General features: G+C 39.2%; 1 protein-coding gene across 1 annotated transcript; it reads left to right on the top strand.

Moving 5' to 3' along the window:
- Nucleotides 1-780: 780 nt before the first annotated feature.
- Nucleotides 781-20,640, top strand: HIF1A (hypoxia inducible factor 1 subunit alpha). The gene is made up of 14 exons (XM_033514983.1): nucleotides 781-987; nucleotides 1,940-2,085; nucleotides 2,180-2,264; nucleotides 5,471-5,583; nucleotides 6,585-6,787; nucleotides 8,400-8,506; nucleotides 8,690-8,837; nucleotides 9,700-9,920; nucleotides 10,106-10,386; nucleotides 10,909-11,031; nucleotides 11,239-11,630; nucleotides 12,456-12,564; nucleotides 15,275-15,401; nucleotides 15,561-20,640. Exons 1-14 carry the CDS (start codon nucleotides 939-941, stop codon nucleotides 15,710-15,712), a joined length of 2,256 nt encoding a protein of 751 aa, XP_033370874.1. The 5' UTR covers nucleotides 781-938; the 3' UTR covers nucleotides 15,713-20,640.
- Nucleotides 20,641-21,638: the final 998 nt, after the last annotated feature.

Below are 21,638 nucleotides of genomic sequence, written 5' to 3'. Positions count from 1 at the left end.
GCACGTGTGAAAAATTTGGAGCTCCCATGTGAAAATGTTTAGTTCAAAACTCATCTGACCTGATGCATGAGGCAGAAGTGACCTGGTATGGGTGTTGGGAAAAGGAGGAATTATCAGTCTTAACTGTTTCAGTGCTTTCTTTCAGTGAGCTGTTCTTTACCTCATGTTCTGGACAAGGCAGGCCTACAGAGGCAGTAGAAGGAGAATGAGGTGTTGCTTTCCAGTATAGGGGAGACTCTGGAAGGGCCTTTTCTGGAGAAAGAGGGAATCTTAGAATCGTCATAGAATGGTTTTGGGAAAGGGACTTTCTGCATTGCTTGTGAAGTGGCATATCTCACGTTAAATAAGTATCATTCCCTATCTGACCTGTTAGGTGGGCTTTGCAAGGATGGTAAAAATGAAGGAGTTGGATGATGTACATGATATTCATGATGCTGGAGCATTGAACTGGAAATTATCTCCTCTGTAATATGTTTAATGGGCTTGAAGGGTCAGGATTTGGAGGCTGGAGAGGCAGCACTCAAGGTATGAGATAAGCAGGAAGGGTTCTGAGTACAAAAGTGTCTCTTTGAAGAACTGGTCTTGTTTGAAGACTCTGTGGGTTTGAATTTAGTTCTGGCAGAGCCAAACTGGGGCAGAAGGTGATACAAAGAATTATACTCACTCTTTTAAACTGAGGATTTACATTATTCAACTTCCACAACTGGTTTACTTGGCCTCTGGGCAACTTAGTTTCAAAGACACATATCCCAGAGAGCTCGGTTCCCTGTATTAACCTGAAACTTTGTTTCTATAGGATTAGCTCTGAACGCAGGAAAGAGAAGTCAAGGGATGCAGCCCGGTGCAGGAGGAGCAAGGAGTCAGAAGTGTTCTATGAGCTGGCTCACCAGCTGCCCCTGCCCCACACCGTGAGCGCACACCTGGACAAGGCGTCCATCATGAGGCTGACCATCAGCTACCTGCGCATGAGGAAGCTGCTGGATGCTGGTAAGGGAGCAATGTGGCACCATCTGGGAGAGATACTGAGGAAGAATCCATTTGTAACACCTGTCAGTAGTAAAATAAATGAATGTTTTATTAGCTGTGTCCTTTCCCTGGGAAGGTGGGAGACCTTACAGTAGAAATCAGCCATTGGCAATGACACAGGAAAAGTCCACTGCTCAATGGATTTCATTTTTCCCCTTTCTATTCTGGTGATCCTGGCTGCCTCATCACAGCTGTAGTGCCCTTTTCAGTCTCATTTGACCCGTCTCCCTAAGTTAGATTCCTTCATTTAAACCTCTTTTCCCCCTAAACTTGTTTGATCCAGCTGTGCTTTCGTGCCTGTAGGTAACTGTAGGTTGAAGGTTGACTGAGCTAACTAAAGTTGTGTCCCCTTAAGATAAACTGCAAGGAATAGATTTGTAAATCTTGTTTCTGTGAGGTGCTGCTCTGGAGGTGAAGTCAGCTGGGGATATGTTGTCTCTGCAGTTACACCTGCCCATGCAGCTGCAGGAATATCTGAGTCAGGTTGTGAGCCAGTAGCTGTTAGCCTGCCATTGGTGCTGTACTGGTGACTTGTGCTCATGCAAGTCTGCCTCTGCTGTGTGGAGGAGTAACTTTACAGTAGCCAGGCTCTGAAAACTCTTGCTGAGAGCCCCTGAGAGATGTTTATAATGCCTTTTTGAGATGGGTGGTAAGTTTTTTGCCACACAGACCTTTTCCTTAGGGTGAAAGGTTTATTGGTCAATACATAACAGAGTTAAACTCACTCTGGTTTTCTGTGATTTCTGATAACTTTACTAGAGCTTGAGGAATTATCATTTATCTAAATTAATTAGACTGGTTTTGAATGGTCCTGCAAGATTGACTCCTTGCAGACTGATGCCAGAAGTCATTCCTGCTGGGAAGTGAAGAATGGCTGGTGTTTGCTTAAACAAAAATGTATGGCTGCTTGCAGGTGAGCTGGAGACAGAAGCCAAAATGGAGAAGGAACTGAACTGTTTCTACTTGAAAGCTCTTGATGGCTTTGTCATGGTTCTGTCTGAAGATGGGGACATGATTTACATGTCTGAAAACGTGAACAAGTGTATGGGACTCACTCAGGTGAAATACTGGCATTTCCTAAGTGCATTTCAAAAAGCTGTTCCATTTTTGTGTATGTGAAGTTAAACACCCATATACCTCTTAATTTTTGCAGTTCGAGTTGACGGGGCACAGTGTATTTGATTTCACTCATCCGTGTGATCATGAGGAGCTGAGAGAAATGCTTACACACAGAAATGGTGAGAAGAAAGAAAAAAAAAATCAATTTTATTTACTTATGGATTGTTTTTGTTGGCATTAGTACAGTCGGGTATCTGCCAGAAAATGGTGTTGAGTTAAAAAGCTAGTATGTTTTTATTTCTTAAATCACAAATTAAACCTTGTTGAGAGACACTAAGAACAGGAATAACCAAAATGTTTTGGCTATATCCTAATTATAGGAGAAATGAGACTTCATTAGGATTCTTTAACAAAATTAATGACTAAAATGGAGTTCTTAAGGGTTGAAAGAATAAGTGCCGACAGGACTAAAATTAGAGGTAGGTTGAATGAGAATGATTTTAAGCAATTGCTGTAGAAGGACATGGAGAAGCTCAGTTGGTGCATTTGTATTGCTCTGGCCTTGCCTTTACAGGACAGCTGAGAACAAATGTTTTCTTCCAGAAATCTGTGGTGGTATACCCAAGACAAAAAAAAAAAAAAAGGATACTGTATTTAAATTTTAGGACACCAAAACACTAACCTGGGAATGCTTGGAACAGCCTCCAAAAGGGCTTTGGGGTTGATGCTTCTCTGCACCTTTTAATTGGTGCATGAAATTGGTATCTTTTCACAGATTTCTGGCTCTTTTCTCCATCTGAGGGAGCAGAACACCATGTTTACATGTGCTGTATGCTTTGAAATTTAACAGTTGCCCATGAATTACAGCTTTTATGTTTTCTAAAGGTTTGATAAAGACTTGGCAGCCTGCATGCCTCCAAACAAATCTGCTTTACTCAGTAGTTAGAAGCCTAAAATCTGATCTCTTTACTTTCTCTTTCCTCACATGAGGGTTATATGGACTCTGAATTCAGATAGTGATAAATTAATAAACCTGAACTCTGCTTTCTTTTAGCACTCTAAATCTTCTGTGAGTCTTACATTGTCATCCTATTTAATTCAGTGGAAAGGACCTGATAAGATACCATAGCATTAAGGGCCCAACTTTGGTTTTGTAAGCATTTTGTAAACTTGTCTGCCATTAGAATTATGTTTCTAAGGCTAGATTAGACTTCTCTCCTGCCTCCCCCTTTGGAGTATTAGTAATGCATCTTGGGGGTGGGGGAACAATTTCCCTAAACAGTGTAAAAAAACTGGGTTTGTTGCAAAAGCTTATTCTTAAAAATGTCATATCACTGATTTTCATGCAAACCATCTCAAGCGTGTCTAAATTGGCCAGACTGGAATCAGATGTCTGGAAAGCATTATTACAAAAGCTGTTTTTGCAAATGACATTGGCAGGCAGAAGTCTAAATTACAGTAGTAATAGTACACTTTTATGTTTATTAGTATTCCCAGGTTGCCTTCTACTGCAGCTCTTACATCAGTGGAATTATTTTGGTTTTGAATTGAGTATTAAATATTCCCCTTTGGGACTGTAGAAGTGCAAGTGAATATAAATGCGATTGGCAGAAACAGAACTGCATTCTCATTTTATGAGGCTGCTTTTTAAACTTTCAAAGCTGGCCATTTTAAAAAATAATGTACAGTGCTGAATCAGACTTGAAAGTTGCTCCATCTTTTATAGCTGCTTCTCAAAGCAGAGCATCAGGACATGGTAACAGTAATGTTGTGTGATCTTCTGCAATCAATTTCTAGATTGGTTTAACTCTTAAAACTTACTGAGTTAAATAAATTTTTGCTGCTTCTGTGAATTCTGCTTCAGTTTCTTCCCCACTTGCTCCATTATCAAGGTTGTTTTAAAGTAGCATTAAATATGCTTGAGCCCTTTAGTCTTTGCCTCTGCTAGAAGCAATAAACAGGTTAGCACTGGGGCTTTAACAGTTTTCTAATTAATTTTGTCAAGCCAGTAGCTGCAGTGCAAGCCACCATGAAGAATTTCATAGCTACTATTGTCTGTGGAGGATGAGAGCAAATTATTGTATAAACTTGTATCAGAAGTAAGTTCACGTGTTCTAAACTTCCCCTGTGCCATGATTTGGTCCTTGCTCTTTAGCAAGCCTCAGCAGACTGGCTCTTCCACTGCTCCTTCTCCTGGGTGCTGCATTTCCTCCCTGCACACATTGTGAGCTGTTTGCAGCTCCCCTGATAGCATCAGTTACATTTTCTTTGCCCACAACAGCATAACCAGCAATTGACTCTGCAAGGATCTCCCCTGTACAGGCCAAAACTTAACTTAAAACCTGCTGGTAGCAAGTGAGGCTAAACAATAAGTGCTGCCAACATTGATTTGTATTAGGGTTTCTTGATTTTTTTTTTCTCCCAAGAATGTTAATATTGTGTTTAAAAACTTGGTCCCTGTTTACTCCAAGAGTGTAAATCACCGTGGAAATATTTGGATGTATATAAACAGCTTGAGTTGTTAATTTTGAATTGAAAAACTTGCAGTCCTGAAGAGCAACAAGTCCAAAAGGTGCTTCACTTGAACCTCCTCATAGTGAGTTACTGATGCATTTCAGTGGAAACCACCTCAAAAGGGCTTCTTATTCTAAAGATGTTTTTCTTGTCCTCTGTCACAATTTTTCTTCCTGCTCCTTTTTCCTGAAATCTGGGAGTGTGGAGCTGGCTACAAATACAATCCTGATATTAAAACATTGAAACTGGGCTGCATCAAAAGCCTCTCCTGTGAGGACAGACTGAGAGAGGGCTGGGATTGTTCACCCTGGAGAAGAAATGGATCTAGGGAGATCTTTGAGTCCCTTCCTGTACCTAAAGCAGCTCTAAGAGAGCTGGAGAGGGACTTTGGACAAGAGCCTGGAGTGACAGGACAAGGGGAATAGCTTCACACTGACAGGGGTTAGGTGGTTTTTGGGAAGAAATTCTTCCCAGTGAGGGTGCTGAGGCCCTGGCACAGGGTGCCCAGAGAAGCTGTGGCTGCCACATCCCTGGAGATGTCCAAGGCCACATTGGATGGGCCTTGGAGCAACCTGGGATAGTGGAAGGTGTTTCCTGCCCATGGCAGAGGGATTGGAATGAGATGGTCTTTAAGGTCACTTCCAACACAAACCATTTTATAACTGTATGAAACTTCAGGGATTTTTTTGTCTTTTTGATAGTAAAACTTGCTCTGAAAAATACCATTAAATGTATGAATCTTTTTTAGTTTATTTTTTGGATCTTCCCTTAGTCTTTCTATAATTTGTTTGTGGAGGTTTTTTAATGCCTTAAATGCCTTGGAAGGTGATCCAAGTGTTTTAAAATTTGGTTTGCTGTTTCCTTCTGCTAGGTCCTGTGAAAAAGGGCAAAGAGCAAAACACAGAGCGCAGCTTTTTTCTCAGAATGAAGTGTACACTGACTAGCAGGGGAAGAACAGTGAATATAAAGTCTGCTACATGGAAGGTAAGTAATGCAAAGGAATATTTGCATAGTTTGGCAGCTTCCTCTTCAGATGTCATAACACTGTGTTTCAACATTTTTGCTTCTTTAATGAGCTTGAATTTCACTAAGTACTTTATAATTTAATGATTATGCCTCATTATGCTGAATTTTAATGCTAAATACATCACAGAGGTAACTGAAACAATGTTTTAAAATTACTTTTTCAAAACTCTTTCAATAAATTTTTCATTTTAAATTAGGGGTCATTTACTTACAAACAATTATAATTACCAAATGTGTTTGCATAAAGCCTTCTCTGGGAAAAAAGTACTTGACATCACTTATGCTGATCCCCGATTTCTTTTGATTTGTCACTGAAAATGTGATAGTTGAGGTCTCTCTGAAGGACTTCAATGCCATTCTTTTGAAGCTGCTGGCTCTCCGTTTTGTAACAGTTGGAACAAAAAGAGGCCAGCCCTATAACTTTCTGCAGTGAATGCATTTTCTCCTCTGGACAAAGTAACCTTTTACTGTATCCAGTGGATTATGGCTCACAGTTCTCTTTTATGATTTGAATTTGATTATTCTGGATCAAACAACTTCTTTGCTGTTGTCTGTGAACTTTTTCTGCTTCAGAATGTTTAAAAGAAAACCCCACAAAATGCAAAGTTCCTGTCTCTTGAAGAATATATTTGATCTCTGTTATCACCTCTGCAGAATATCTGAAATGGGGGTTGCTACTATTACCATAACTTTCAGATTTAAATTGTGGATACCTTTTGCTGAGGCAGCTGCTCATCAGAGTTGTCATTACTGTGACTAGAAAGAAGAGTTCACAGAAATGCATCAGTGTCTGCTGTGGCTTCAGCCACTGCTGAGGAAGGAGATGGGCTGTGAACCCATCCCAGGATGTCTGGGGTGAGGAGGAGGAAGGACTTGGCTCTGGGTGTGCTGGTGGAAGTAGGATTATGCTGTCTGACAGACCAAACCTCATCTCTTTCCAAAATCCAACTCCCCTGTAGGTGCTGCACTGCACTGGCCACATCCGTGTGTACGACACGTGTGGGAACCAGACTCACTGCGGATACAAAAAGCCTCCCATGACCTGCCTGGTGTTGATCTGTGAACCTATTCCTCACCCATCAAACATTGAGGTTCCCCTGGACAGTAAAACGTTCCTCAGTCGTCACAGTCTTGATATGAAATTTTCTTATTGTGATGAAAGGTAATATATGTGATTTATACTGTAAAAAATAATCCATTTGAAAGATTTGCAGGGCTGGTACACATTGGCTAATGTTTGCCTTCTCAATAACTTAATTCCTCTTGACAATGCAATCATTGATGGCATACCTGGGCTTTTCCTAACTGATGACCATGTCTTAAAAGCCAGATTTTTAGATATAAGGAGGATGCAGGGTAATTACTTTAGAGTAACGAAAGGGAAAGGGATTTTTTATACAGGCAGATAGTGACAAGACAATGGCTGTAAACTGATAGAAGGCATGTTTAGATTAGATATTGGGAAGAAGTTCTTTACAAGAAGCTGTGGCTGCCCCATCCCTGAAAGCATTCCAGGCCAGGCTGCATGGAGCTCTGAGCAACCTGCTCTAGTGAAAGGTGTTCCTGCCCATGGCAGGGGTTTGGAACAGGATAGTCTTGAAGGTGCCTTCCAACCCGAGCCATTCTGTGATTCTATGAATAAATCCTTTTACCTTCAGTTAACTGCCTCTTTAAATTGGTCTTTAGTATAGTGGCAGTGATTGAAATGAGAAGATTCTTCCAGATACTGAAAAAGCAGGATTTTAGGTTTGTTGAAGATGGGGAATTTTTGGTGACTGAAAAGAGTGTGTGAGTAATACTTGTCAGATGTATTTTATTGCTACTGCTTCCCCTCTCTCCCTTCCTCAGGAGATGAGGGTCTGCTTTCTTCTGTCAAAAGAACCCCAGATGTTCAGCTGTACTTTTAATGCAATACATCTGCTGTTGAAAAATGAGATTTTGTGTTCTGGTGCAAATCAGGGGTGTAGTCATACACATCAGACTTATTTTCCTGTCCTTTGGGAACTTAGCTCGATAAATTTGGTAAATGCAAATGAAAGAAATAGCTCAAGGTTTGTTGTTTGGGGGTTGGTTTGTTTCATTCTTTTTTTGTTTTTAATTTGGTGTAATTTGTTACTACCCATTTCCTTTATAACAAAAGTGAATTTCTAGTTAGTTGTTGCATTTAGATGCAGAAAGAGGTTGATGCAGGTAATTTCTGACCTCTGCAGTAACAACCTTTCTAGGACTGATGGTCACATAAAAAGGTACTTATTTGGTCACATTCTGCATCTAGAACAGGGCAAAATACAAGGACTTCCCTGGTTAGCACTGCCCTCTAGAGACTAAAGAAATCCCATTTGCCTTAAAAGCAGGCAGTGCTTGAGTGGGAAGAGTAAATCTGATTCCTGATATCTCTTAGTTGCAGGATTAAAACTGTTGAAGTATATCTTAGTTATTTTGTTAAATTCTCATATTTGCATAAGCTGTTAGTAGCTGGTATACCTTTAAGCAAAAGGAAAAAATGCCTAAAAATTGGGGATTTGTTTAATCCTATCTCCACTACAGGATTTTTAAATACTCAGTGAGAAGAAAAATCTTAAGCCTGTTGAAATTTCTCTTTTAAGGAAGCATCAAAATTGCAATTAATTTCAAAATGAAAAGTTCCAGTAAACTGAATTTGCTGCTGGTATGTGTGGAAGTGATTCTTAAAGGTGTGCAAGCGTCCAAATGCTCTGGTATTTGTGCTGGCCCATGTCTGCTTTCACGTAGCAATTTTTTCCCTTGTTTTAAAGAATTACAGAGTTGATGGGGTACGAGCCAGAGGAGCTCCTGGGTCGCTCAATCTATGAGTACTATCACGCACTGGATTCTGATCATCTGACCAAAACACACCACGACAGTAAGTGAAAACTGAATTTAAAGCCCTCAGACTACAGGAGATGAGAGACAGCCCTGGGGGAAAGCAGCAGAAGAACGAGGGCTTTCTTTTAGTTGCAGATATGAATCTGCAATGAATACTGACCTCAAACATTTCTGGGGTTTTTCTGCCTGTAATTAAAGCTGGTGTCCTTTCTGCTTTTAGTGTTCACAAAAGGGCAGGTGACAACAGGACAGTACAGAATGCTGGCCAAACAAGGTGGCTATGTCTGGGTTGAAACTCAAGCAACTGTTATATACAACACTAAGAATTCTCAGCCACAGTGCATAGTGTGTGTGAACTATGTGTTGAGGTAAGTTGAGTGGACTTCAGTGTTCTTTGTCATCATTTTTACTGAAGACCAAGTCAGATTCTGATGGCACTCCCCTGCTGAGTGTGTTATGATGTTACTGTTCCCTGCCAGTGAAATTTTTCTTAGCCAGTCCTAGGATTAGAAATCATATTTGAAAACAAAATGCTTTTTTGGTCTATTGATGTCAGTAGATATCTCTGCAGGCAAATGAACCAGCCTCTTCTGTATGATTGGGAGCATTTGTGTGCATTCTAGACAACTCTCTAATTGTTGTCCCAGGTCTGGAGCAGTTAATTCCACTAGTAACTTTGTCATGGAGTCAGAGCAGCAGTAGTGGTGTCATTCTCAATCCCATCTGTCTTTTTCTTCCTTAGAACTCCTCTTTTAATTGAAAGCTTCGGCTGAGGAAAGACTGGTTGACTATTCTGCAAATGTCTAATAGTCCTAAATTAGTTTTTCAAAGCTTCAGTGAATGTCCCAGTATAAATCTATCAGGATATTGCACATTCATTTAAAACAAAGAAAAGTAGTTTAGGAAATATCTTTTTCCCTTTTTTTTAATCTTTTCCTCTTTCAGTGCTTTCAGAAAAGCATGTTTGTTTGTTACTTTTTTATGATTGCACCACAATTACTGCTTGCTTTGTCTGTTACTTTTGAGGAACAAATGAGTAACAAAAAAAAAAATCTTAAAGCTCTTATCCTGGTAATTTTGTGGGATATGTGTGGTGGGGTGTTTTTTGTTTGGTTTGGTTTGGGGTTTTTGGGCAGGGAGAGTGGGTGGGTTTCAACCTACAAAACTATTAAGCCAAAATTTATTCCTTTTAGCTGTTCTTTAACAGTCATCTTTCTCTCTGTCTGACAGTGGAATTGTTCAGAAGGACTTAATTTTTTCCCTTGGACAAACTGAGTGTATGCTGAAACCAGTGGAGTCTCCTGACATGAAAATGACCAAAATATTCAGTAAAGATGACCTGGATGATACCAACAGCTTATTTGAAAAACTTAAACAGGAACCAGATGCTTTAACTGTGCTGGCCCCTGCTGCTGGAGACACAATTATCTCTCTAGATTTCAGCAGTAATGGTGGGTGTGTGTTTAAATTGGAGAGCATGTTAATTAGCAAAGTTACTGTTTTATAGTAGATTTCATAAAATAACCTCCCAGTACCACTTGCCCAGTGGTATTTCAGCTGCTCTTTAAATTTAATGAGGTCCATAGACACGCACAGTACTGTTACTTAGGTTGATGGTTTCTTTTAATTTTTATAGAGTCTGATGAACAACAATGTGATGAAGTTCCTTTGTATAACGATGTAATGCTCCCCTCATCCAGTGAGAAATTGCAGAATATAAATATGGCAATGTCCCCACTACCTGCCTCTGAAACTACAAAGCCACTTCGTAGCAATGCTGATCCTGCACTCAATAGAGAAGTTGTATCAAAGCTGGAGCCAAACACAGAGCCACTCGAACTTTCTTTTACCATACCTCAGGTGCAAGAGCAACCAACCAGCCCTTCTGATGCAAGTACCAGCCAAAGTTCACCTGAGGTGAGTTTCGTAATTTGGATATGCTGTCATTAAAATAGATGTGCTGTTGGGGCTTGTGGGGCAGATCTAGTTAAGGATGCAGCCAGGACAGGAATTGGAAATTATTTCTACCTTATGACTTAAGCTCACACCATGATCTGAGGAAACTGATAAATTGTTATATCTTTTCATTGAAGTGAGCCTTGCCAACGTATGCAATACTATCTGATAGAAATAAGCAGAGCTTGGGATTGGTCTTTTTCATTCAGTTGGTTCAGACACAACTTCCCTAAACAGCAAAGTAGTTGCAGTAAATTACTGTAGAGGCTACTCCCAGGTTTCAACTAAGCAACTGCTTCCCTGGTGGGGTACATTTAAATGTCTGAAGATAAATATAAGTGTTTTCCTTTCCCATTTAAATTTTGTGAAGCTACAGCTCGGGATCAGTTTCTACATTAGAACATTTTGCAGAGAATCTGTAGGTAACTATGCCAAATGATGCAATGACAGAAACCTAAAACTGTGTTCAAAATGTTTTCACAGCCCAGTAGTCCCAATGACTACTGCTTTGATGTGGATAATGATATGGCCAGCGAATTCAAACTGGAATTAGTGGAGAAACTCTTTGCCATAGATACAGAAGCAAAAAATCCATTTTCTACTCAGGTAATACACAGTAACTTAAAATTCTTTATCATCTTATTCTGAGTGTACTTCTTTTCCTTTTTAGAATGTTTTCAGGAACCTCCTTCCCTTTTTATGTAATATTTTAATTGAAGTGTAAGATTAAAAAAAAGGTAAGGATTTGGTAAAAGGAGAAGACTTGACGAAGTTTCTTCCAAACTGCTAAGTTCAACCTCTTGTCTCTTCCAGGAAACCGATTTAGATTTAGAGATGCTGGCTCCTTACATCCCGATGGATGACGACTTCCAGCTGCGCTCCTTTGATCAGCTGTCCCCGCTGGAAAGCAGCTCTTCCAGCTCTCCGAGTGCAGGCAGCATCACCATATTCCAGCAGAGTCAGGCAGCGGCGGGCAGCGCTGAGGAGATGAAGCCGGCGGAGCGCGCGGACGATGTGAAGACGATAATTGTCCCTTCCTCACCCGTGCGCGGGGCCACCGAGTCCAGCAGTGCCCCCGCCTCGCCCTACGGCGGGAGCAGGAGTCGAACTGCCTCTCCCATCAGGGCAGGGAAAGGAACAGCGGATCAGGTGGAAAAACCTTCCCCAGGAGCACCCAGCTTGCTAACGGTCACTCTGAATAAAAGGTATTTTGAAAGTGCAGCTTAAGCCCTGGTGTCTGTTCAAGGAATTAGATATAAATTCTGCAGCTCTTGTGTGTTCATCCTCAGCGTTCTTCAGAGTAGAAATTGAGACATTTAAATTTGGACATGTTAAATGAGACTTTTTTTAATAGCAAACTCCCCTAAGGTTAATGTTGTGGTAATTTTTTTACCTAAGCACCTCATGTAAAAGTCAGCTACTGTAAAAATTCTGTTCTGCTCTTGTACCTGATGTGCAGCCTTTACAAAAATACAGTAGGCAATTTAGGTAGTTACACCCACACAATATTTTTGGTGCTTTCCTTGTCCACTGTGTTAGATGTAAGAGGCAACTACAGTCTGTGTTACAGATAACTATAAGCAGTAGATACTGCTTTTCAAACTGAATGTGTTTTGTGATGGACTGTGGTGCCTGTAGTGTAGGTATTTATCACAACAGAAAACTATATTAAGTCAAACATGAGATTTGTGATATGTAAAAGATTTATCTGGACATAGAAATATTCAGAATAGACTTTCCCTCACCCTTCCTTCCCATCTTTCTGTTGAAAGTGAACTGCTGAACTTTTATGCTTTTTTTTTCTGCAGATTTAAAATTTTTTGTTAAAACTCATTCTGAGCTTCACAGCAAGATTAAAGGCTAACATTTGCTATGCTCATAGAAAATGGTCGTTGAAATAAGTCAATTTATGAACGAAAAGTAGTGGAGTTCATAAATTCAGTTCTGTGATGTATATATAAGTGTCCACAAAAGAAGAATGGCTTGAGGAAAGTAGAAACATCTTAACAGCCTGAATCAATTTTTCTTAGATCTACTGCACTGGATGAAGAACTAAATCCAAAGATGCTAGCTTTGCATAATGCTCAGAGAAAACGAAAAATGGAACATGATGGTTCACTTTTTCAGGCAGTTGGAATTGTGAGTTTTACCATTTTAAAATATTCACTTTTAACCTTGCAATTTTTGAAATGATGAGGCATCAGTGCAGACCCCTGAGTTGAGCTGTTGGTAAGCAGTGGAATCTTGGGATGAGAGATAATTGATAGTGAAATATATATATACATATATAAATATATATATAAATATATATATATATATGCAGATACTCCACTTTTATTTCTCTTTCACTGTCAACTTTTCAAAGGTGCCCTCTACACCCAAGTGCATTTCTTGACTAGGTAGAAGATACCCTTCTGTGAACATATGTGTTTCTTTAGTAGAATATGCTCAAATGTAAGACATAACATTTAAATGTGTAATTGCTGTGTTTATTTAACTTTTGAATTCAAACTCAGTTTTCATATTTCTCAGCACTGGAGATTAGTGTTCTTATGCTTCTTCCTATGTTTGTATTTTTCCATTGGGTCTGAGATTCCTTTGCTTAGTTCAGATGGTCTTGTTAATCTGATTGTGAGGGAAGAGAGCTCCTATAATAACCTAGCAAATGTCTATTACTGCCACTCCCTTTCATGCATGCTCTCTCTAGTATTAGTGTGGGCACTTGGGAGTAGCTCATCCTCATTTGTCCTAGCTGTTCAAAAGAAACTTTGTAAATACTCCTAGATTTGTGTCACTTGATTGGGGGTTGTCCAGATTGCTATTTAATGCAAGGGTACATTGTCTCCATAATCTTTGTCTCTCACTGTCAGTTCTCAGTATTTTGAAATCTTGAGCTTTGCCATTGCACGCTGTTCTTTCTCTCATCTCACTGCAAATTCCCACTTGTCAGGTTTTGAGAAGTCTTAATCTTAATTCCTCTACTGCAATGTAGCCTTTGAACTTCTTTGTTTCTCTACTGGGCCACCTCCTAGTTGTAGTCATCCATCATATCTTACAGTGCAGGATTATTTTTCCTCTGAACTCTCCTTACTCCTGTACTAGTGTTGTGGTCTGGCATAACACAGATCAATTTTTCTATGCCATTTCTATGTGGTCATTTTAATTTGCTAAATGCTTTGCACTTCCATGCATGTTGCTCTGCTGCTTCCAGAAGCCCTGTAAGAATTCCCAGCTCTGCAAGAAATGTTATTGCCTTCCACTGCCCTTTTCTCATGCAGAGGTGCTACAGCTCAATAGTGTTGCTGATAAAATATTCAGAACAGCATGGGATGACATGAAATGCACAGAACACGAGCAGTTCAGTGTTAACTGCTGGAACAATGTTCAGGCTTCTGTGCTTAGTGCTAGTTTAATGCTTACAGGTTCAGACTTCATGCTTTGCTGAACTTTTTTCTTTTGTCTGTATCTGACAAAAGTGTTATAAATATTTTGATGGTTTCTCAGAGTCAGAAGCTGAATTTCTATGAAGCTGGGTTTTAGTGGAGTTATTTATAGAAGTACTTTTGTTGTTTGGCTTCTCTCTCCACAATGGATTTCTGGGAGGATATACAGGCCTTTCACACAAACAGAAGAAAAATGATCTTAAATCCAGGCTTGGAATACATGCTGTTTGAAGGTTGCACAAACACTTGCCACAACTTTTTAGCTCTAGGGAAGTGGGATGTATTTTGCAAAGAGTAAAAATAAGTGAAGACCAAAGTACAATACTACTTTAGCTTCCTAGAAAACAGGAGAATTATACAAGGATAAGATAAGGTAATAAAATACTGTGTTATAGTGAGGTTATAAAATAATGGTATAAATCGTAACACTGGAACAGTTCCAAGCCATATCTTTCTTAACATGAAGGGCTGGAATGCATCCGTGGTAAAAAATCAGTAGCAGCAGCAGGAGCAATATAGGTGACTAATCTCCCTATGAACTGCAGCTCTGAGTTAACTGTAACTTCTTTCATACAGCTGCTCTTTTGACTTACACAGGTGTTTTATAACCTGAAAACATATGCTCTTCACTGTTTTGAGGATAATGGCAGTGTTCTGAAATACCTTCTCCTCTTTTTACAGCAGTCAGTATCACTAACAAGACCAAACTTTGCAGATTCAAGTACTTTTGCCAGCAGACTTGATACTAAGATGGTTCTTTTTCCTTCCATCCCATCTGTTTCAGTAGCAGCTTCTTCTTCCTTATCCCAATTATATGAAGGCCTTACAGCTTCCTAATCTCCATATCTTCTGTTCTGCTGTCAAAACAATATGCTAAGGAGCCATATCTGCACTAGACTGGTGTAGGACTGCTTTTTCCACAAAGCTTGGGTCAGGTGGCTTGGTGGCAATAACTGGAGTGCAAGCAGAATTTACATTCTAAATGTGTAGATAGAATCGACCTACCGATGTTCCTGACTCTCCTGCCTACACTATTAATCCCAGTGCAGAAAGCTATTAGAGACTCCAGTGAAAACCTGATGCTTACTCACCCCAGAGCAGCGGTAATGGGTGTGTTTGTGTACATGTACACGCTAATCTTGAGCGTGGTAACTGATGATAACCAGGATTTTGTAATTGTTTTCTGTAAGGGAAGTCAGGTATTGAAACCTGATTCAGTTTTCTGCTAAATAATTTTCAAGTTAGTGTACTTGGAAATATATTTCTCCCCAAATTCCAAACTAAATCCACTTTAAATTGTAACAGTGCCACATTAGTACTTATTGATGGGAACTGTTCATTTGGAAGAGGGATGTGGAGGGTTATAAAGATATTCACTAAAGAAGATTAATTTCATTTCTTTCTAGGGGTCTTTATTCCAGCAGACAGGTGACCGTGGAGGAAATGCATCACTTGCTTGGAAACGTGTAAAGGGATGCAAAACAAATGGTCACAGTGGAGTGGAGCAAAAGACAATCATTCTACTATCAACTGGTTGGTATCTTCCTTTCCTAGGCAGAGGGGGTGGAGGGGGCTGTGTGAAAGAGAGCAGAGTCTCCAAAACTATCCATACTTAGCTCCTTGTGAACAGCTCTAGGAGAGGTTAAGCATGGTAAATAAAATGCATTTTTTCTGCTTCCCCTCCCTCTGTAGACATAGCAAGTAAACTTCTAGGGCAGTCGATGGATGAGAGTGGACTCCCCCAACTCACGAGTTACGACTGTGAAGTAAACGCTCCCATACAAGGCAACAGAAACCTGCTACAGGGGGAAGAACTGCTCAGAGCTCTGGATCAAGTTAACTGAGCTTTCACAAAACTTGCTCCTTTTTTGGACACTGGTGAATCATCACCTAAAGCAGTCTATTTATATTTTCTATATCTGATTTTAGAAGCCTGGCTACAGTACTGCACTAATTCAGTTAGTTCAGTTTTGATCCCCTTTCTACTTATTTTGACAGTCTTTTTAATATGTTCTTTATGTAACAATAACTCAAACTCTAGTGCATTTTTATAATTCTTTGGTACATACACTTTTAAGTCCATTACATTTAAAACACACTTGCAATAGCAGCTTTGAAATATGCACCTGATTTAAAAAAAAAAATAAATTATTTTTTGGCTGGGGAGTTGGTCACCAAAAGTTATCATTAGTAAAATGTCAACACAGGAAAAACTGGCAATACTTCCATCCTGCTTTTCATAGGTAGTTGGAAGACTTGTGCTCTCTTACTCTTTATGTTCAAGTAAGTTTTTTATGTTAATAGTTTTTATAAGAAACAACAATGCTTTGCAGCGGTGCATTGTAGCCACAATCGCACAATATATTTTCTTAAAAAATACCAGCAGTTCCTCATGCAATATATTCTGCATTTATAAAAACTAGTTTTTAAGAAGAATCTTTTGTTTGCCTATGAAAACATGTTTAAACCTGGATTATGTCATTATTTTAGTCACGTTGTAATATAAATTGTTCTTAAATGCTGTCTCATGCTTTTGACTTCAGTGGGTGTGGTTAGTCAAAGGAAAGGCTTTATCTGGAAAGGGCTAGCAGCATTTTCTTTGGATACGTTCTCAATTTAGAGAAAGTTTGATGTTCTTAAAGTAGTCACTTTGCCAGCTTATAAAAAAAATCCCTGCCTGTAGTTGTTGAAGTTAATGCTAATATTGTGTATGATCTTAAATCTAAATGTTCAGCTTACCCTGTGTGGTATAGGTGATATTTCAAGCAGATTGTAAAACATCCTGCATTGTTAGCAAACTTTTATCTAGTACATCATTGAGTTGCTCAATATTTTGATGTTTTGGTTTTATGCACCTTGTTGCTATTAACATCCATATGTTTTCATGTAGATTTCAATAACTTGAATATATTTAGAAGCCTTTTTATTTAGAAATATATAGTTGTCACAAACATCTTATTTTCCTATATGTACTGTACAAAACTTTCATTCACTCATTCTTTTTGCTCTTTGTGGTTGGATCTAACACTAACTGTATTGTTTTCTTACATCAATAAACTATATGTGGACCAGGCCCCCTTGGGGAGTGTGTTATCTGAGAGAAATGAGATAATTTATATTTTTGTTAGTGGTTATTGTTCATCCGTGTTCCCTTTTTAACTTAGAGTTGATTGGAAATCACTGCTTCCTTATTTTGATTGTAACATCTCTGAGTTAATTATTTGAGCCTGTTCAGTACTGAAGTTTCCCAGACAGTGTTGTACTACCACTCACCAAAGACGTTACACTTCTCAACCTGTAATCACACCAGTGAGCAAACCTGGCAGCAAGGACGCGGCATTTTTGTTTTACTCTAGAGCAGAAAGAATTCATCTTTATGAACAGTTTAAAGGCTTGTCTCTGGAAGCTTTATCAAGGTAACACAGGAAAGCAGGAAAAGGTAAAATTCACAGGAGTGATTGATCTGAGATGGATTTCTATCAAAAAACTCCATGATTAAAAAAACTAAGCTGGTACTTAATGAAACCTGTTCCACGTTTTTGTGCTGTTGACCCAGTGACTTTCTTCATTTTGCTGTCATAAAACATAATGCTAATGGTAACCCTGTGTTGTGTAAATATTGTCAAGATGTTCTGTGCATTCTCCAAACTATTTTTTAAAAAACTTATTTCAATATAAGTAATCAATCGTGGAGTGTCACAGGAGTTACTTTGGTTTTATGTTGTAAACTTTTTGGCTTCACTGTGCTGTTTTGAAATCAATGTCATAGTATGTGTGACCTGTTCTCTAAAATTACTGTTTCACTGAAAGGAGCACTTTCCAAAGAGCCACAACTCTATGAAACTAAAAGGATGCTATTAGCAAAGAATGAAAGGCACTGGCAGCAGAAGAGAGTTGCATGCTTGTTAAAGTTTTGAGTAGAAGTTGCACAGAGAGGAGAAGGTATGTAGGGGCAGTCAGCTGCAGCTGAAGCTTCATGCAGAGAACATTGTCACTAGTGAGCATTTTTAATGCATTTTTAATGGCTAAAAGCAGCAGAGCTCCTCCCTGCCTGCTGTGTCTGGGTTGGCATTCTTTCTATGGCATTTCTTTCTCTGTCAGCAGTTAGGAGGTTTAAATAGTGAAGTTTGGTTAAGCCCCTGCTGTTTAGGGCATCCCTCCTGCTTTAGCTCTGCATGGATTGATGTCCTTTGTGAGACTCCTGCAGGCAGGTGAAAAATTCTGCTGGGTTCTACTTTTGTGCTGCCCCACCAAGCTTTGAGCTGGCCTGGGGGGAGTTATCCCTTTGCATTCCCAAGAGACAGCTCAGGGGTGTTCTGCTGCTCTCTTAGCTGTGTTCTGGTGGAGCCTGACCCATTTGGATCTGTCAGGTCCTCTTCAGTGCACTAAGAGGGCAGAAAGTTTTCAGACTAAAATCAGTGTTAAAAACAGAAGGAAAACTGAAGTGACCCATATGATTTATGGTCATGAGCCCAGCTGGAGTCAGAGAATGGCTTGGGTTGGAAGGGACTTTAAAGGTAATCTTGTTCCCACACCCCTGGCATGGGCAGGGACCCATTCCATGAGATCAGGTTGCTTAGAGCCCCATCCACCTGTCCTTGATCATCTGTGATCTTAGTGACAGGAGCTGTGGATTTAACTGAGCCATGCTTCATCTAAAAATCTCAATTCTAACATTTTTTACTATACATAGTAACAACATTTACTATGCATAATAATATTTTGATTACTGTGATGAACTGCAGTAGCTGTATTGGTTTATTGTAGAGGAAAAATAACAAAACCCCCCAAGCCTCATAGAGACACTGAACAAGGCACAGAAAAGGAACAGTAATTGCTCCGGCCTTGTAACAGCTTTGCTAAACACTGATGCCAGTTTGCAAAATCTAGAAGTACACCTCTCAGTTGCTTTGTTTTTATTTCTGTTTTACTAACTTTCCTTTTACCCCCATTAAATTTTTTTTGGTCACTTTAGACTCCAAGAACACACAGTCCGATTCTAGAGCTAATCTGGAGTACAAGCTTCTAGAATAAATAGCTTTCTAAGTCTTTTCTTAGTGATTGTTGCATACTTTCTTTGCTAACTTGCTGCCTCTTTAAAATGTAGAGGCACCATATTAGAATTATGAGGAAATTAATGACTGTGAGGGTGGTGAGACATGGACACAGGTTTCCCAGAGCAGCTGTGGATAACCCAGCCCTGGAAGTGTTCAAGGCCAGGTTGGATGGAGCAACCTGGGATAGTGAAAGGTGTCCCTGCCAGTGGCAGGGGGTTGGAACTAGATGGGTTTTAAGGTCCATTCCCTCCCAAATCATTGTGTGATTTATTTTTTGTTGTAAAGAAGAAACTGTGGGTAAATACAGTATTTTCCTCTGTATATAGAACATGCTGATTATGTGAAAATGGTAAACTGAGAAGAATAACAATGTTATCTTCCAGGTTTTCCTGACTACAGCAATAGTCAAGCCAGGCCTTCTTCAGGGCACAGTACAATTATTGTTTTTTACATACAGATATGAACTGATGTTTTAATCAACAGTGATGATTTTTTAAAGAGTAAAAGAATTTTTAAGCTAGTATTTATGAGGACATAATTCCTTCTTTTACTCGAAAAAACAGTTAAAATTAACTACAGCTGTAACTCCCCACTTAAAAAGGGTGTGCAGTAACTTATCTTGGGCGTAAGATACTGAGTAAAGAAGGTAGCCTGGAGTCCAAAGTACCTCTTGCTAACATACCTTCCTCCCACCTAATGAGACTGGCTTGGAATTTGGTGATCTTTGAAAACCTTTGGGTGAAAAGGAAACTACTTACCTTGGAAACAAAATTTAATCTGTGTACACACATTAAACTCTCCCAAAGTAATTACTGAATTAAAGAATCGAAGGTTAGGGCCCAAAAGAACCATTTGCATGTAACACCAATGAGGATATTAAAGACTTCAAAGCTTAGTTTGGATGAAATGATCAGCTCTGCTTCCAATGAAATACAACTGTCAGGTCAGATAATTCTGATGATAACAGGCTATATTATTGCATATTTAATAGTAATTTTTCATTACCTAAAGAGCTGTTTAATTAAACAGCAAATCACTGGCAGCTAAAGGCAGTATCTGTTGGCAAGTGTTCTCCCCTGATCCACTGCTGAGTGAAGCTTTCCCGACAGTGCAGTGGGATCTGGGAGCATCCTGCCACTGTCAGCTGGGCTGGACAGGCCCCAGGTCAGCCATCTGTCCCCTTCCCACTGCTGCCCTGCTCCTGACCAGAGCAGCAGCTCACTTAAATATCACTGCACTTAGGCACGTTACTCAAACTGTAACTGTCCAGCATGAAAATAGACACCTCACAGGCCACAAGGACTTGGAAGAAGTCCATTTTCATAGGAATTCCACATGAGTTGGGTATCCAGCTTTCATTAAAAATACCATTATTACTTCACTCCCTGAAAACTCCATTCTGGAGGACTGTGATTTTTGATCCAAATTCTAGAAATGAATTGTCATTTTTCTTCTGCTTCCCTGTTTACCTTGAGCAAGTTACCAAAAAAATTAAAGAGTTTGCTGCTGGATTTATACAGTACAGTAGATTTTGTGAATAATAGCAGTATTCTCTCATGAAGAAGTGGTATATTTTAATGGAATTCTTTTTTGGAACCAAGTACAACGTATTGCAATTGATATTTCTCTTGAAACATTTTGACGTACTTGTGACTGTATTTCTTTTTGATTGTGTAACAGTATAAAATTCAATAAAAGAGAGGGTTTGTTTCTAATTTGTGACATCTGTGATCTTTCTGTCTGTCCCTTTTCCCTATTGTAAAAGGTGGAGTTGACTTTAAAGCAAACTAAACCACTGTGCAGAGTAACAAACTCCTTGCACAGGTTTGAGACTTTACTGCCTGCTGCCAGACACTTGGGCATCAAGCAGACATGGTCAGAGTCCCCAAAAAATTTAATATTAAACATAATACAGATAACTAATATTTATATACAAGCTGAATCCTATTCACATGGTTATCCCACCTGAGTGAGGCAGATCACATGCATGAACAAAAGAGGTCAAACAGAATTTAACAAGTCAGATATGGGGATGGTGTAGGTTTTCCTGGAGGAAGCCAAAGAGAGACAGAGGGACAGAGGACATTTATGACGCCTCTTTGATTAATCACACCAGGAATTAATGCCCTTAGGAACAAAACACAAACTCGTTTGAATCCATGGTCATGTCTCCAGGTGATTTCAGTTGCTGTCGGTACACGCAAATGACTTGACAAGAACTTGTGACTCCTGCTGTCCTGTTAAATCAATGCCACTTCTACTGCACAGATTAAAAAGCTTTTGCAGTGTTTGTTGGGAAGTCTGAAAGCAGTAGGCATGTGCCAGTAGAGTATGATCCTGTTACTTGCAATAGGTTTATACATACTGAAGGTGAAATAAGCTATTTAATGAAATATATTCATGATTTATTTTCATACAAATTGGTTAAAACGTGATTTATTTTCATGTTTTAAACTTGAAAACGTGTTCTAATGCAATCATATAAGGTATTAAAAAAAGAGACTTATTTTATGCCATATACACCTGGAAAACCCAATTATTTATATCAGTGCAGGATAAATGGCTTTTAAATTGCAACTTATAAACAAGGAATTAATAGAGCAAATAGGATTTCATCCTTTTGTTTAGCAGCTGAATATGAAGAAGATACAGTAACCAGCACACTTCCTTACATCATCTAATTATTTATTTTTTTTTTTAGTTTGAAGGCATT

The sequence above is a fragment of the Parus major genome, chromosome 5 (assembly GCF_001522545.3).
Source record: "Parus major isolate Abel chromosome 5, Parus_major1.1, whole genome shotgun sequence".
NCBI classification, from domain to species: domain Eukaryota; kingdom Metazoa; phylum Chordata; class Aves; order Passeriformes; family Paridae; genus Parus; species Parus major.
The sequence above is the reverse complement of the archived record's forward strand: the minus strand, read 5'-3'. Positions and strand labels throughout refer to the sequence as shown.

Coding starts and splice junctions, on each gene's coding strand:
- HIF1A (XM_033514983.1), top strand. CDS start 939: ATGAGGCTGACCATCAGCTACCTGCGCATGAGGAAGCTGCTGGATGCT. Junction 2,086..2,179: donor AGTGTATGGGACTCACTCAG/GTGAAATACTGG, acceptor TAATTTTTGCAG/TTCGAGTTGACGGGGCACAG. Junction 10,387..10,908: donor CCAGCCAAAGTTCACCTGAG/GTGAGTTTCGTA, acceptor ATGTTTTCACAG/CCCAGTAGTCCCAATGACTA.